Below are 16128 nucleotides of genomic sequence, written 5' to 3' on the forward strand. Positions count from 1 at the left end.
TTTACAGGCATATGGTTGATGATATGCTAAGTGCAGACGATGTCAGTTGCAGTAGTTCCCAGGTCAGTGCAAAATCAGAAAAAAATATGGCTGATTTTGATGGTGAAGAATCTGGATGTGAGGAGGAATTAGTACAGATTAATTCACATGCAGAGTTAACATCTCATCTCCAACAGCATCTTCCTAATTTAGCGTCTATCTACCATGAACATCTTAGCCAAGGTAAGATTTTTACCTTAATTCAGGTAAATACCTTTTATTAATACACATATCATATTAAAGGCACCTACTCTGTGAAATACAGGCATGACTCAACAAGGACAAAAATAAAACTGCTCCTCAATAAAAATTCTAAGGGGAGATAGATCTATAGGATAGAGTTATATGGTGAAAAAAAGAGAACCAGACAGAATTCTACAGAATTTTTTGAGATGGGAAAGAACACTTTAAGGTTGGGGGTAGTGAATAATCAGGGAAGGCAATTATAGATACTTGTTGTTTGGATTTTTTTTTTTCCATTTCTGTTGAGCTCCAATGTTTGCAGTATGCTTTCTTTGTACCATATAATTTGATTCTTACACTAATCCTGTGAGGTGTAGGTGCTCTGACTTTTATTCTTCTTATTGTTCTCAAATCCCCCATCCCCTTCTTCACACACATGTTTTATCAGTCTGGATCTGTGATTTCATCCATTAAAGGGAACTTCTCCTGAGGAACCTCCCTTTACTACTGAAGACTGGCAAGTGCTGAGTGAATGAAAGAAAAAATAGTTATTAAGTGCCTACAATGTTCTGGACAGAGTAACAAACAGAAGTAGTGTAATAAAAGAGGGAGATAAGACTTATAAGAGAGTAGCATCCAGAGAGGAAGTTTTGGTCTTCGGAGTAATAGTTACTGTGGCTTATGGGACAATTGATTACTCTGACCTTTCCAGTAATAATAATTATAATTAAATTGATTTGATTCCTGTTTCTTAAGCAAAAAGTAGAAATTTGTGGGTTGAGGGTAATAGGAGAATATCGGGCACTATTTAACGCAGCAGCAAAAATAGCAAGATGCCCAAGTAGTTCCTAGTTTCTTGGTAGATTTTTATTTGATAGAATGTTAATCATGGTTTGGGCAGGCTGAATATATTGAGTGACATAAAATTATGTAGTAGGTAAGGCTACCCACAAAAGCAAACTGAAAAGGAAGAGTGGCAGCTGGAGAAGGTCGGCATGTTAGAGTCTTTGGTAGAAAATAAAACAACTTCAGGAACAGAATCAGGAAGGGAATGAAAGTTGGTGAACCTGTGTTCCTCTCTGAAATCTAGACCCTGGAATGAACTGTCTGGTAGAAGAAAGGGATTGGTCTGGTGAAGGGATATTTGAGGGTGAGAAGGTGGCAGGGGTGGTAGATTGATAGTCTTAGAGAAACACTAAGCGACTGCCTGGGTCACTGACTTGCCTAGCATGTCATTGGTAGGACTTAAAATCAGGTTGTCTTGAGTCCAAAGCCAGCTTCCCATCCAGAATATGACATTGCCTTTTCTCCCCATTTTATACATGATAAAGCTAAGGCAAAGTGACACGAAATAATTTACTCAGGATTACAAAACTAGTAGATTTCTGAGCTGATACATGAATATGGTAATATATTTTATGGTAGTATTTAGTCCTGTACTCTTCTCAGTATGGCATACTATCTCTTGAATGGCTAGCTAAGGAATTTCTGCCTTCTGGTAGAGGCAGTAAGAAGTCATCAAAGATTTTTCAGAATGTGAGTGTTGTGGCCAGGCCAAGCTGTTATAACAGTCCAGATGAGTGGTGATGAAGCATGAATTAGAGAAATGGTAAAGATGGATAGAGAGAAGTGGATGGTCGCAGGTGATGTTCTGGAGATAGAATCAATAGGTTTGTTATTTGACTGGATAGGGGAATTGAAGAGTCAAGGATAATTGTAATGTTTTATGCTTAAGTCACTGAAATCACCAAAGGATAGAGTGTAGAAGAAAAAGAAAAGAGGTCTCAAATTAGAACTTTGATCAGTAACCAAAATGAGGGAGCAAGAGATGATTGATAAACTAGTCAAGGGGACTTAGATGGGATGATCAGATATGTTAATCAGCAAGCACTTATCAAATAATTATGTTCCAGGCATTGTACTATACACTGGAGATGGTTGGTTGGTGGTTGTCCTTCCTTCCTCAAAGAGGATCAACATGACAGCACTATGTTAGGGTTATCCTGCCATCAAGGAACATTCTTTCTTTTGGGGAAGATAACATATAAATATAAAATGAGGCAAATACAAATTATATAGAGGAGTAGGTGAAAGTTATCTGAGAGGGAAAACCATTAGCTGCTAGGGGTACTGGTAAAGGCCTTTGTAGAAGGTGGGATTTGAGCTGAGACTTGAAAGAAGGCAAAGAAGCCAGGAGGTAAAGATAAGGAGAGAGAGCATTCCAGGTGTGGGAAATAGCCATTGAAAGGCATGGAGATGGAAATTGTAGTAATATGTTTGAGAAGCTGTAATTAAGCCAGTATAGCTGGATTATAGACTGCATGAAGTGCTAGAAGTAAGGTAGAAAAAGGCTAGAAATAGAAAGGGAGGAATTGACCTCGTCATGAAGTTTTCACTGACAAATGGGGAACTTTATATTTGATCCATAGAGGGAGTTCCACTGTAACTTAATACGAAGAAGTGACGTCAGACCAGTGTTTTGGGAAAAGTCATCTAACTGAGTGAAGGATAGATTGGGATAGGGATAGATTTGAGACAGGGGAGGCAATTAGAAGCCTATTGCAGTATTCCCAAGTGAGAGATTGTAAAGACCTGAACTAGGGTGGTGTCAGCGTGGTACATATGCAAGAAATATAAATGTAGAAAAGAGAAAATTTAGCAACAGAATAGATATATTGGGTGAGGAATTGAGGTTGATACCAATATTGCAGGCTTAGGTAACTGGGAGGATGATGGTGTACTTAACAATAAAAATGAAGGTAGAAAGAGGGGAGGGTTTTGGTGAAAAGATTTGAAGGAAAGTTGGATTTTTGGATATGTTGAGTTTGAGATGGCTGTGAAGGATAGAATTTGAGATGTCCAAGAGACAATTGGTAATGTAGTATTGTAGCTGAGCAGAGCAGCTAGAGATAGATAGATAGATAGATAGATAGACCTGTTGAGCCCATGGGAGGTGATGAGATGACTAGTTGATAAGAATAGAATGAAAAGAGATGGAAACCCAGAACAAGGCCTCGTGGGATACCCATATTTAGTGACTATGACATGGATATAAAATCAGCAAAAGAGAGTGCAGTTAAGTTCAACAGGTGGGAGGAGAATCAGGATAGAGCAGTTTTTGAAAAGCCTGGAAGAAAACCAGGAAAAGAAATGTGATATCTGTCTAGGTAGAGAAAGTATGTAAGATAGATTTTAATGAGTAGTATTGAAAGATCATAAAGGATAAATACACAGAGAAGAGTATCTATTTAGCATTTAGAACTTTTGCAACTTTTGAGAGAAGACTTAAGTAATTGGATGAATGTTAAAATATTGTGTTGACTGAGTAGGTGATGAGGACTTGAAGAAAGAAAATGTATACTATTAAGTATAGCAAAATGACAGATCTTGAGTGTACCTCAGGATCAAATAAAAGCTTTTTATATATTGGAAATGGAAACATGTTTTTAGGAAATTAGGAGAAAGTCAGTAAATAGGGCAATGGGATGTGCCCTGAGGACATGAGATGTAGAATTGTTAGCTGTTGCTAGGAATTTGACAATCAGGGCATGAATTCTGTTATGCAGACAATTGGACAATGTATAAAAAGACTGTTGTATAGCAGTATTAACTAATTTGAAGTTAGATAACATAAATATGTAGTGGATCCAGTGTGCCCTGCTTCCATGGTTTTCTCTAGTGATAATCAGCTACTTTGGAAGAATGGTAAGAATATCTTTAAAATAAGAGTGGATATTATTTAGGGATAAGGATTGGCAAGGTGTGAATGGCTGAAAGATGTGAGGAGCCTAGAAATTAAGACTGGAAGACAGTGCTTTGACCTCCTTAACTATGAAGTCATTATTATAAAAGAAGTAAAATGAGACCAGAATAGGCATATACCTGTTGGAGAGATTATTGAGTAATGGTGCTGTCATTTCTTGACAATAGAGAATGAGGAATGTACCAATTTCTCATTCTAACCCATTCCTTTGGAGTCATCAGAAGAATGGTCAGCAAAGCTAGTTTTCAGTTAGTGCTCAAGGTGTACATGGTATCTGAAGAAAAGCTATATAGTGAAGAACTTTTTTTCTCCTTAAATTTATTTATATATTTGTTTTCAATTTTCAGCAATCACTTCCTAAATTTTAAATTTTCTCCCCCTCCCTCTCCAAAATAGCATGCAATGTGGTTTGACTAATACATATGCATTCTTATTAAACACATTTTTCACAGTAGTCATGTTGCATAGAAGAAATAAAGTGAATGGGAGGAAGCGTGAATAAAACTAAAAGAAACCAAACATAACAAAAGAGAAAATAGTCTGCTTCATTCTGCTTTCTGACACCATAGATCTTTCTCTGGATGTGGATAGAATTTTGCATCATGAGTCCTTTGGAAATGTTTTGGATCCTTGCCTTGCTGTGGAAGACTAACTCTATCAAAACCAGTCCTTGCACAATGTGACTGTTACAGCGTATAAAGTTTTCCTAGTTCTGCTTACTTCAGTCAGCATCAGTTCATATAAGTCTATCCAGGATTTTCTGAAGTCCACCAGTTCGTCATTTCTTATAGCACAATAGTATTCCATTTCATTCACATACAACAACTTGTTCAGCCATGCCCCAATTGATGGACATCCCCTTAATTTTCAATTCTTGGCCAATACCAAAAGAGCTGCTATAAATATTTTTGTACATGTGGGTCCTTTTCTCATTTTTATGATCTCTTTAGCATACCACCCTAGACATGGTATTGCTGGGTCAAAGGGTATACATATTTTTATAGCCCTAGTTCCAAATGGGATAAGCTAGATGAATTTCCAGTAAGATTGGGAGTGAAAACAAGAATGTCCATTATCACCATTGTTATTCAATATGGTAGTAGAAATGTTAGATTCAGCAATAAGAGAAGAAAAAGAATGAAAGGATTTAGAATAGGCAAAGAAGAAATTAAGTTAATCTCTCTTTGCAGACAATATGATGATATACTTAAAGAATCCTAGAGAATCAAATAAAAAACTACTTGAAATAATAAACAACCTTGGCAAAGTAGCAGGATAAAAATAAACCCACAGAAATCATCTGCATTTCTATATATTACTAACAAAGCCCAATAAGAGATTGAAAAAATAGAAAAGAGATAGAGAAATCCCATTTAAAGTTACTGTAGACACTGTAATATTTGAGAGTCTACCTGCCAAAACAAACTCAGGGACTATATGAACACAATTACAAAACACTTTTTACACAAATAAAGTCAGATCTAAATAATTAGAAAAATGTCAGTTGCTCTTGGGTAGGCTGAGATAATATAATAAAAAATGATAATTCTAACTAAATTAATTTACTTATTCAGTGCTATGCCAGTCAAACTACAAAAAAACTATTTTATAGATCTAGAAAAAATAATATCATAATTCATCTGGAAGAGCAAAAGGTCTAGAATATCTAGGGAATTAATGAAATGAAATGCTAGGGAACGTGTCCTAGCCAGACTAGATCTCAAATTGTATTATGAAACAGCAATCATCAAAACCACTTAGTACTGACTAAGAAATACAGGGATAGATGAGTGGGATAGGTTGGGTACACATGACACAGTAGTCAATGACTGCAGCAGTCTACTGTTTGCTAAACCCAGGGACCCCAGCTTCTGGAATGGGAAAAAACGGGACAATTGTGTGGCAGAAGCGGGGCATAGACCAATGCCTGACGCTGTATACCGGAATAAAGTTCAAATGAGTACACGATCTAGGTATAAAAGCTGATATTACAAAGAAATTAGGGGAGCACGGAATAGTTTATCTGTCAGATTTGTGGAGAATGGAGGAATTTATGACCAAATAAGAGATAGAGAACATTATAAAACATGGAGTGGATAATTTTGATTACATTAAATTGAAAAGGTTTTGCACAAGCAAACCTAATGCAACTAAGATTAGGAGGGAAGTAGAAAACTGGGAAAGAATTTTTGCAACTACAATTTTTACAAATCTGTAATAAAAGCCTCATTTCTAAAATATATCAAGAACTGAGTCATGTTTACAAGAATACAAGTCATTCCCCAATTGATAAATGGTCAAAGGATATGAACAGACAGTTTTCAGAGAAAGAAATTAAAGCTATCTATAGTCATGTGAAAAAATGCTCTGTGTCACTATTGATTACACAGATGCAAATCAAAACAACTTCTGAGGTACCACATCATAAAAAACAGATTGGCTAAAATGACAGAACAGGAAAATGATAAATGTTGGAGAAGATGTGCTAGCTTTGGAACACTAATTCATTGGTGGTGGAACAGGAGTTTCAGAGAATAGAAAAAAAGTAGATATAAGTTGGATAGGGATGGTGTTGATGGTGAGAAGTAGCAAGGGAAAGGTTTTTCAATGTTTTTGCAAACAGGCTCTGACCCTTGATTGTTGTGATTCGGCAAAAAGAAGTAGTAATTTACTAATTAAAATCTTAGGAAAGTTTCATGTTTATAGTCTAAAATGGTCCCAAGGTTACTAATTACAATCATGTATTACAAGTTTTTCCAGTAGTGATGTCTCCAAGATGAAGCTGGGCCACGATGGTCAATGGTAATGATGACCAGGAAGGTTGTGTGGTGAAGGAGGCCTTGAGCAGTTGCCGTTTCTGCATTTTTTATTTCCCCATGAAGCTCCTTCAATGGATTGGAGTGGGAGATGGGAACATCATTCATAATGGTGGCCAGGAATGGCATATGGCGAAGGAGCCCTCTAATTCCAGGCATCAAAAGCCCAGGATAGCAGCTTCATTCTTCTGTTTTGTCACCAAGGAGAAGTCATACTGATTACCTTCTGCCTTAAAATTCTGAATCATGTCTTTAAGAGTAAGAGGTACAATAGTTGATATAAAAATGATTTACTTTCAATTGTAGCATTCCCCCATTTTAATTACTCACAAAATGATAAATGGCATTGTTCCCAACGACTTAAAAATGACAGGTAATAATCCTATATTGGACAGCAGAATAATAATCCAAAGAGATCTTAAGCTAATTATAGGTCTTTTGAGTAGCTGGTCCTACTGTCCACATTTATCACCAACTGCCTGTTAAATTTTCCTCAATCCCTATATATCTTTAATAAATTATTAATTTTTGTTGATTCTGCATTGTGAACGTTTATCCCTTTCTCCATTTACCTCATCACATCTTGCCTGGACTATTAAAATATTCTTCTAATTTGTTTCCTACATGCAGTCATACTGTGTTCCACACAGCTACCAAATCGATGCTCCAAAGGCACAAGTTTGATCATACCATTCCTCTGCTAAAGAAATTTCAGGAGTATTCCATTGCTTTTAGGTTAAAAGATAGACTCTTGATATTTGTTTGACATTTAATGCCCCTCCCAATCTGGCTCAAGCCTATCTTTCTTTCCAGGCTGATTTAATTCACAAATATGAAGAACTTACTGAACACTGTATTGGGTACTAGCAGATAGAAAAAAAGAAATGAATACCCTTCTTCAGAAGCTTATATTCCCGACAGAGAGTACAGTGCATAAATAAGTAATAAATATGTTGAATATCTATAAAATAAATACAGCACAATTTTGGGAGGGAAGGTACTAGTTGCGGGGTGGATCAGTAAATGCTTCCTTAAGTAAGTGTTCTTTGAGCCGAATCTTGAAGTAATCCTCCGTGAGACAGAGGAGGAAAGTTAAGTTCACTTCAGCCAGGGTGATTTCCTATAGAGACTGGAAATTAAGGGTCAGGTATGAGGAATACCACAAAGAAAAGTTTGGCTGATTATAGACTGTGTTGTGAAAGTCTTGAAAAGACAAATAGATTGTTTATATTTTATACTAGGTCCTAAGTTTGGAGTTGGCAAGTGACATGGTTACATATACTTTAGAAATGTCACTTAGACAGCTGTGTAGAAGATTGATTGTTGAGGGGAAAAGCTTAAGGCAGTTTCAAACTAATTTAGAAGCTAATGCCCTGGCTGAATTGGTCTAATTGTTATACCCTATCTAGGATATTCCACCACCTCTTTTCATAAACTGATTCTTTTGTTTAGAATACCCATCTTCATTTCTTTGAGTCATTATCTACCCACAGTACTTAGTTTATATGCCATATCCTGAAGGAAGAAGCTGCTTATGACTCTCTCAGCTTTTAGTCCTACCCCTTTTAATCTTTATTTATTTATTTATTTATTTATTTTTAGTTTTCAACATTCATTTCCACAAGATTTTGACTTCCAGATTTTCTCCCTATATCTCCCCTCCCCCTACCCCAAGACACCACTCATTCTGATTACCCCTTACCCCAATCTGCCCTCCCTTCTATTACAACTCTTCCTTCCCGTATCCCCATCTTCTCTCTTTTCTTGTAGGGCAGGATAGATTTCTGTACCCCATTACCTATATTACTTGTTTTCCGGTTGCATGTAAAAAACAATTCTCAACATTCGTTTTTAAAACTTTGAGTTCCAACTTCTCTCTCTTCCTCCCTCGTATCCCCACTGAGAAGGCAAGCAATTCAGTATAGGCCATACATGTGTAGTCATGCAAAAAGACTTCCATAATAGTCATGTTGTGAAAGACTAACTATATTTTGCTCCATCCTATCCTGCCCCCCATTTATTTTATTTTCTCTTTTGACTTTGTCCCTCCCCATAAGTGTTTACTCTGGTCTTTTCATCAAGAATGCTTGAAAGTTCTCTATTTCGTTGAATGACCATTTTTTCCCCTGAAGTATTGTACTTAGTTTTGCTGGGTAGGTGATTCTCGGTTTTAATCCTAGCTTCTTTGACATCTGGAATATCATAGTCCAAGCCCTCTGATCCCTTTATGTAGAACCTACTAGATCTTATGTTATCCTGATTGTGTCTCCACAATACTGAAATTGTTTCTTTCAGGCTGCTTGCAGTATTTTCTCCTTGACCTGGGAACTCTGGAATTTGGCTACAATATTCCTAGGAGTTTTCCTTTTAGGATCTCTTTCAGGAGGTGATTGGTGGATTCTTTGAATATTTATTTTATCCTCTGGTTCTAGAATATCAGGTCAGTTTTCCTTGATAATTTCATGAAAGATGATGTCTAGGCTCTTCTTTTTGATCGTGGCTTTCAGGTAGTCTCATAATTTTTAAATTGTCTCTCCTGGATCTATTTTCCAGGTCAGTTGTTTTTCTAGTGAGATATTTCATATTGTCTGGTATTTTTTCATTCCTTTGGTTTTGTTTTATAATTTCTTGATTTTTCATAAAGTCATTAGCTTCCATCTGCTCTATTCTAATCTTTAAGGAATTATTTTCTTCACTGAGCTTTTGGATCTCCTTTTCCATCTGGCCAATTCTGCTTTCTAGGACATTTCTCCTCATTGGCTTTTTGGATCTCTTTTGCCATTTGGGTTAGTCTGTTTTTTAAAGTATTATTTTCTTTAGCATTTTTTTGGGTCTCCTTTAGCAATCTGTTGACTTGCTTTTCATGATTTTCTTGCATCACTCTCATTTCCCTTCTCAATTTTTGCTCTACTTCTCTTACTTGATTTTCAGAATCCTTTTTGAGCTCTTCCATGGCCTGAGATCAGTTCATATTTTTCTTGGAGGCTTTGGATGGAGGAGCTTTGACTTTGTTTTCTTTTGTTTGCATGCTTTGATCTTTCTTGTCACCAAAATAAGATTCTGTAATCTGATTGTTTTTCTGGTTTTTGCTCATTTCCCCAGCCATTTACTTGACTTTTGAGCTCTTTGTCAAGGTAGTTCTCTGCTTCCAGTAGGAATGGGGGGATGTATTGTCAGCCGCTCAGTCCCCCCACAATCTGTGGGCCTAGAGCTCCAGAAACAACAGCTGCAGCTGCCCCTGCTGCTTCTGTGACTGCCGAGGATTCCTTCTCCCCTTTGCCCCTCAGCAGCCCTGAGACTAGGGCCAGACCACTCCACTTCCTGCACTGGTCCCACAGTCTTTTCCCACTGACCTTCCAATTTATCCTCAGCTTTTTGGGGTCATGAAGTCTGGAAACCACCACAGGTGTGAGAGATTCAGTCTCCCCCAAGGCCTGCTCAGGTCCCCTCTATGCACACGTGGCCCACACTGGACTGCACCCTGCCCTCAGCATGGCATGATAGACGCTTCTATGCGACCTTCTAGGCTGTCTTTTGCTGGATATTTGCTTCACTCTGTCATTCTGTGGGTTCTGCAGTTCCAGAATGTTTAGTGCCATTTTTTACAGGTATTTGGCTGGGCTTGGTGGGAGTGCTCTAGAAAGTCTGTGGTGTTACTTTCTTAATTTTTTTTTTTAAATAAATATCCTATTTGTAGTTGTCCTTGAACATGTTACAGTACTTCAGTAGAATATAAGGTCTTTGAAGACATGGCTTTATCTCCCTTTTTAATTTATGTGCCCAACGCATAGCATCCAGAAAACGCTTAATACTTATTAATTCTTTGATCTTAAGATCCCAAAGTACTGTATGTAAAATGAATTCTTTGCCTTTCCCACTAAAGTTAATTTCCTTCTTTCTGTTATCCTTTCACTTCCATATTCAATATTATTCTTGTCTTTACCTCTCCCTCAGTTTTTGTTTTCAGTCAGTTGCCATATCTTATTGGTTTTGCCTCTGCTACATCTCTTGTATTTATTCCTTTATTTGTACTCACTTGAGTAACTTCCTTCCTGTTTTAGGTTGTCATCACCTCTCACACATAGACTGTTGGAGTATTCTCCAATACTGGCTCCATCCTTCCAGTCTCTTCCTTCTCTAAATTGTATTCTACACAACTGCCAAAATTCGCTTCCCAAGTCATAGATTTTACCATGACATTTACTTGCTCAAATATTTTTCTCAAGAGACTCCCTTTTGCTAGTACCACAAAATCTTTACCTTGGCATTTAAAACTAAAGCTATTTTTTTCTTTTTTTAAGTTTTATTGATTACTTTTCTTTGATTATTGCTGACATTTCCCACTTGTTATCTCTTGAAACTCTACCTCCTCATTTCCCACCTCTGACCATATCTGAGAACTGTCCTGTAGCACATCTATAGATAGAATGGAATGTCATGTGTCATCATTCTTTTAAGAGTCAAGAAGGGTCCCTGAATTGATCTTAGTTCTTATGTCTTTTTCTTTCTCAATTTGTGGTCATGGTGACTGTTGTTTTCTTGATTGTTATTCATTATGAATAGTTAATTCAGATCTTGGCAAAGATCTCTAAATGGTTCATATCCATAACTCACAATTTGTTCAGCCATTTTCCAATCAGTGGGGATTTTTTTTTTTGGCTACCACAGAAAGTGTTATTTGGTACATATCAAATATATTCCCAATATTAGTAATATTTCTACTCTACTCTAGTCCTATATTTTTATTAATATGAACTTTCCTTAATATGAATATGAATTAATATTCATTATGAATGCATTCAATATGAATTAATCCATCAGCCCTGCCAATATTCATTGTTGCTATCCTTTATCATTTCAAGCAGTTTCCTTGGTGGGATGTAAACCTTCAGTTATTTCAGCTTTCATTTCTTAATAATTTGGAATAATTTTTTCAAAAGTTATTGAGAGTTTTAGTTGTTTTTTTTAAAATTTTTTACAACTTGTCATTTGGGAAATATATTCATATCTATATAGCTTTGATATCAGACCTTTATGAAGGACATTTAATTTTTCATTGAAAGACACTTTTCTTATCACTCTTCTAACTTAATTTATGTATTAAAATGTTAAATACCTGTTAGATGTCTATTAGTAGCTGTAAAAGACACATATATTGAAAGAAAAAGTATTTGTACTCCAGAAGCCTGTAACTTAAATGTACTGTCATGAATATGAGCATATAAAAAGGATAAATTGGCTTTAGAATACTAGATATGGCTTACAATTTTGAAAAATGGTTTTGTAAAATCTATTTTAGTATCTTATTTATTTCCTTTCTCTTTTTTTCCAGTGATCTGAACCTTATTCTTCGTTATTTGAAGCAGGTCATGAGTCTATATTAAGAGGGAGGAAATAGATTAGGCAGTAAGTTAATTCCTAGAGAGCACCACTAAATTGAACAATTACTAATAGAATTGTGACAGAAACAAAATTTCCCTTGCTGTTATTCTTCCATCTCTATTCCTCACTTGTTGGCATTTCTCTATTTGAAAAATGGTTATCTTAACAACTTAATGTTATCTACTTGTCAAGCAAAAGCCCCAGATGGATTTTTATTGAATTCTACCATACATTTAGAGAATCTACTGTTACTTAAATTTTTTTCAAAGAAAGGAGATTTTACCTTAATAGCTAACTTGGGGAGTGTGGAGATTCAGGGTGGAGAAGAGAGGAAAAAGCTGTAGACCATTAACCATAATTAATATTGATAAAAAAATTCAGCACAGAGGCTACAACAAAATATTAAGAAGATCATATGGGACATCGAGATTGGATATTTATCAGGAATTAGAGGTTATTTTAATATTAGAAATATATTAAAAGAATTAACTACCTTACTAACAAAACAGTAGAAATTTCATGATACTATCATTAGAGGTTGAAAAAACTTTTGACAAAGTGTCACGCTATTTTTTCTTGAAAACAAGGTAAAAGAATAAATAGTAAATAGTATCTATCCAAAACCGAGGACCAGCATTATATGTAATGGAAGAATTCTAAAAACCTTTCTAATGAGAACATGGGTAGAAGAAATACATTATCACCACTACAATTTAATAGATTACTACAAAGTATTAACTATCGCACCAAAACAAGAAAAGGGAGGAAATAACCATAGAAAAGTAGGAAACAAAAATATCACTTTCATATGATTGCAAAGGTAGAGAACCCTAAAGAATCAAGTAAAAATTAAAATAGTAACTTCAGCACTATAGTAATATGTAAAATAAACCTATATAAATTATTAGCATATTATCAAAATCCAGCAGGAAGTGATAAAAGAAATTCATTATATTTACAGAAGGTATAAAATATTTGACACTCTTTGGAATTATGTGAATATAACTACAAAAATTTCTTTTGCACCAGGGGTTGGCAAATTATAAGTGTCCCTTAGGCAAAATTTAGATGCTTGCTTTTGTTAGATCCATGAGCTAAGAATGATTTTTACAGAGTTTTATTTTTAAGCTCTTATTTCTTTGTTTATATAAAGTTTTAATGAGCTAATAAAACACAACACGACTTTATTTAAAAATGTGAAAATCATTCTTATCCCCATGGTTGACCCTGGGATTCAGTTTTTGACCTCCTGCTTTACAACAGATAAAGTCCTAAATATTGGCAGAATTATTAATTAATAGCTCTTGATTAGGCATTCTTTAGAGAATAAAAATGATAATTCTTCCTAAGTTTATTTACTTATTTAGTGTTCTTCCGATCTTTATTGAAAGATTACGTTATAGAGCTAAGGAAAAATGATAATACCAATCTTGAGGAATAAAAGTTCAAGAATCTCAAGGAAAGTAATGAGAAAAAAAGAGTGGAAAGTAGGGGCTCTAACACTACCATTTCTCAAACTCAAGTATAAAGTGGTAATCATCAAAATGTTTTGATATTGGTTAAAAATTAGAAAGATTAATTAGTGGAACAGATTAGATAAACGCTGTATAGAAGTAAGTGAATATATTCATTAAGCTTAGAGATCCCAGCTGCTGCTGTAGGGACTCACCATTTGACAGAAATCAGTATATGACTTTGAAATGAAAAGTCACCTTATAAATTGAAAGAGCATGTAAGGAAATATTTTCACAGCAATAGAGTAAGGAGGGATTCATGGCCAAGTAAGGCATAGAAAGGAGAATTGCAGAAGATAAAAATGATATTTTAACCTTAAAGCACCATATAAATTCTAGTTGTTTTTAGTTGTAGCCTCCCATGGAACTAAGGAATTGCTGGCATCTGTGGCATATTGGTAATGGATGAAGAAGGGAGATTGAAATAAGTTATTTTGCATAGGTACTATAACCCAGGGATTGGGGATCCTTTGGCCTCCAGGCCACATGTGACCTTCATAGGTTCTTGGGTGTGACCTTTTGACTGAGTCCAAATTGTACAGAACAAATTCTTTTACTAAGGGCTTTTGTTCTGTGAAATTTGGATTCAGTCAAAGGGCCAAACTTCAGGATCTAGAGGGCCACATGTGGCCAGGTTTCCCACCCTTGCAAAACCCAATGGTCTGTATATTTGGTTTGTACATTTGGGCTTGGCATTTGATGCTTCTTGGTAGAATTTGACCCCAACAATGAGTGAAATTGCTCACTGACAAGCATTAATTCTTTTGAAGAGTCATTGCGAAATGATTTTGGCTTTTATAGGATCATAGATTTAAAGGTAGAAACAACCTAAAAGAACTGATATGAAGACAGGTGAAGTTATTTGTTCCACATCACTGTCACCATGTGTCTGAAGTGGGATTGTAGGTGATCTTTTCCTTCCAAACCAGAGCTTTCTCCATTGCTCCATGTTAACCTCATAATAATTATACCTAACATAAGCCTTTTTACGGTTTGCAGTGCATTCTGCAGAGGTTATCTCTTTTGATCCTTACAGGAAACCTATGGGGAAGATGCAATTTTCACACCCCCTTTAAAGATGAGGATCTGGACAGAGAGAACTGAAGTGTTGTACGTAGGATCATGGAGCTAGGAAGCCTAGGAGGCAGGATTGGAACTCAGGGCTTCCTGTTTGCCTAATCTCTTTACTTTATCATTTGGTTTCCTTAGCCAAGCTCTTTAAAAAAACTGTCTATGCCTTTTACCTTCATTTCCATTCTTTTCATTCTCTTGTAGACACTATATTCTGGCTTTCACCTTACCTCTCAAGTGAAACTGCCCAGAAATTTCAGTGAGCGTACAATTGCTATACCTGCTGACTTCTTCCCTGTTGTTATCCTGTGTGACTTCCCTGCAGTAGTCAGCAGTGTTGAACACTCTGTCCTCTTGAATAGCCCAGTCTTTGTTATTTGTTGTGACAATGAACTCTCCTTTTATGAGTACTCTGGATCATTTTCCATATTCAATCCCTCTGTTTGGAGTCCTTTTCTCTCTGTATACTTTTTAAACGTTCCTTTCTTAACAACATCCGCTCTCATGAGTTTAGTTACCATCACTATACAGATGGTTCTTAGGACCATATGTCCTCCTCCCATTTCTTTTCTTTGATCCCTTCTGGTATCACAAGATGCCTATTGCACATTTATAATGAGTTGTCCAGGAGGCTTCTGAAATGTAGCATGTCCAAAACAAGTAATTTTCTTTATTCTGCAATGGTGGTACAGTATAACCCATGTGTATAGAGCTCTTTAACGTCTGCAAAGTGCTGTACATATATTACCTCATTTAATCTCACAACAATTCTAGCCATTGTCTGTGGGCCTTTTTTGCTGTTCCTCTCACATACCACTTCATCTCAGTCTCCATGCCTTTGCAGTAGCTTTTCCTCCATCTCTTAGAATTCCCATTTTCCTGTAAGATTCAGCTCAAGCAATTTATTCTACATAAAAACCTTTACTGACAAACCTCTCCTCAGCAGTTATTGCTTCTTCTCCTCTCTCTCCCTGGCCAAAATTACTTTGTTTGAAATTTCCATGTTATTGTGTGTGTGTGTGTGTGTGTGTATTCACACACATATACTTATACCTTTGTTTTTATATGTTATCTCTTCTGGTTTTCTTTTAAGCTCATAGAAATTTGGGCTAGCTCAGTATCTGGCCTGCTTAATTAAATAGTTGATATATTAGATAATTACATTATTTCGGATACCATAAGAAATCTGAGTGAGACCATAGCTATCCAGTAATAAAAGCAACTTTGGTCAAGGAAACAAAATATAAGTTAAAGGGTTAGAAGTTAGATTAGAAGTAAATGGAAAGGTATAACGTGGTTGAAGAGTTGAAGAAGATAAAACATGGGAATAAGGAAAATATCAAGAGAAGACAAAGGGTTA

At 35.9% G+C, this 16128-nt stretch overlaps 1 protein-coding gene across 7 annotated transcripts in view; it reads left to right on the forward strand.

Moving 5' to 3' along the window:
• Nucleotides 1–16128, forward strand: part of USP34 (ubiquitin specific peptidase 34) — a 312662-nt gene that overhangs the window by 130962 nt on the left and 165572 nt on the right. For all 7 annotated transcript variants that reach the window (XM_072635468.1, XM_072635471.1, XM_072635470.1 and 4 more), the window contains one exon: nucleotides 8–222. In XM_072635468.1, the coding sequence (XP_072491569.1) occupies nucleotides 8–222 (215 nt within the window). The remainder of the gene's footprint in view (nucleotides 1–7; nucleotides 223–16128) is intronic.

This window comes from Notamacropus eugenii, chromosome 1, assembly GCF_028372415.1.
Source record: "Notamacropus eugenii isolate mMacEug1 chromosome 1, mMacEug1.pri_v2, whole genome shotgun sequence".
Lineage (NCBI taxonomy): Eukaryota > Metazoa > Chordata > Mammalia > Diprotodontia > Macropodidae > Notamacropus > Notamacropus eugenii.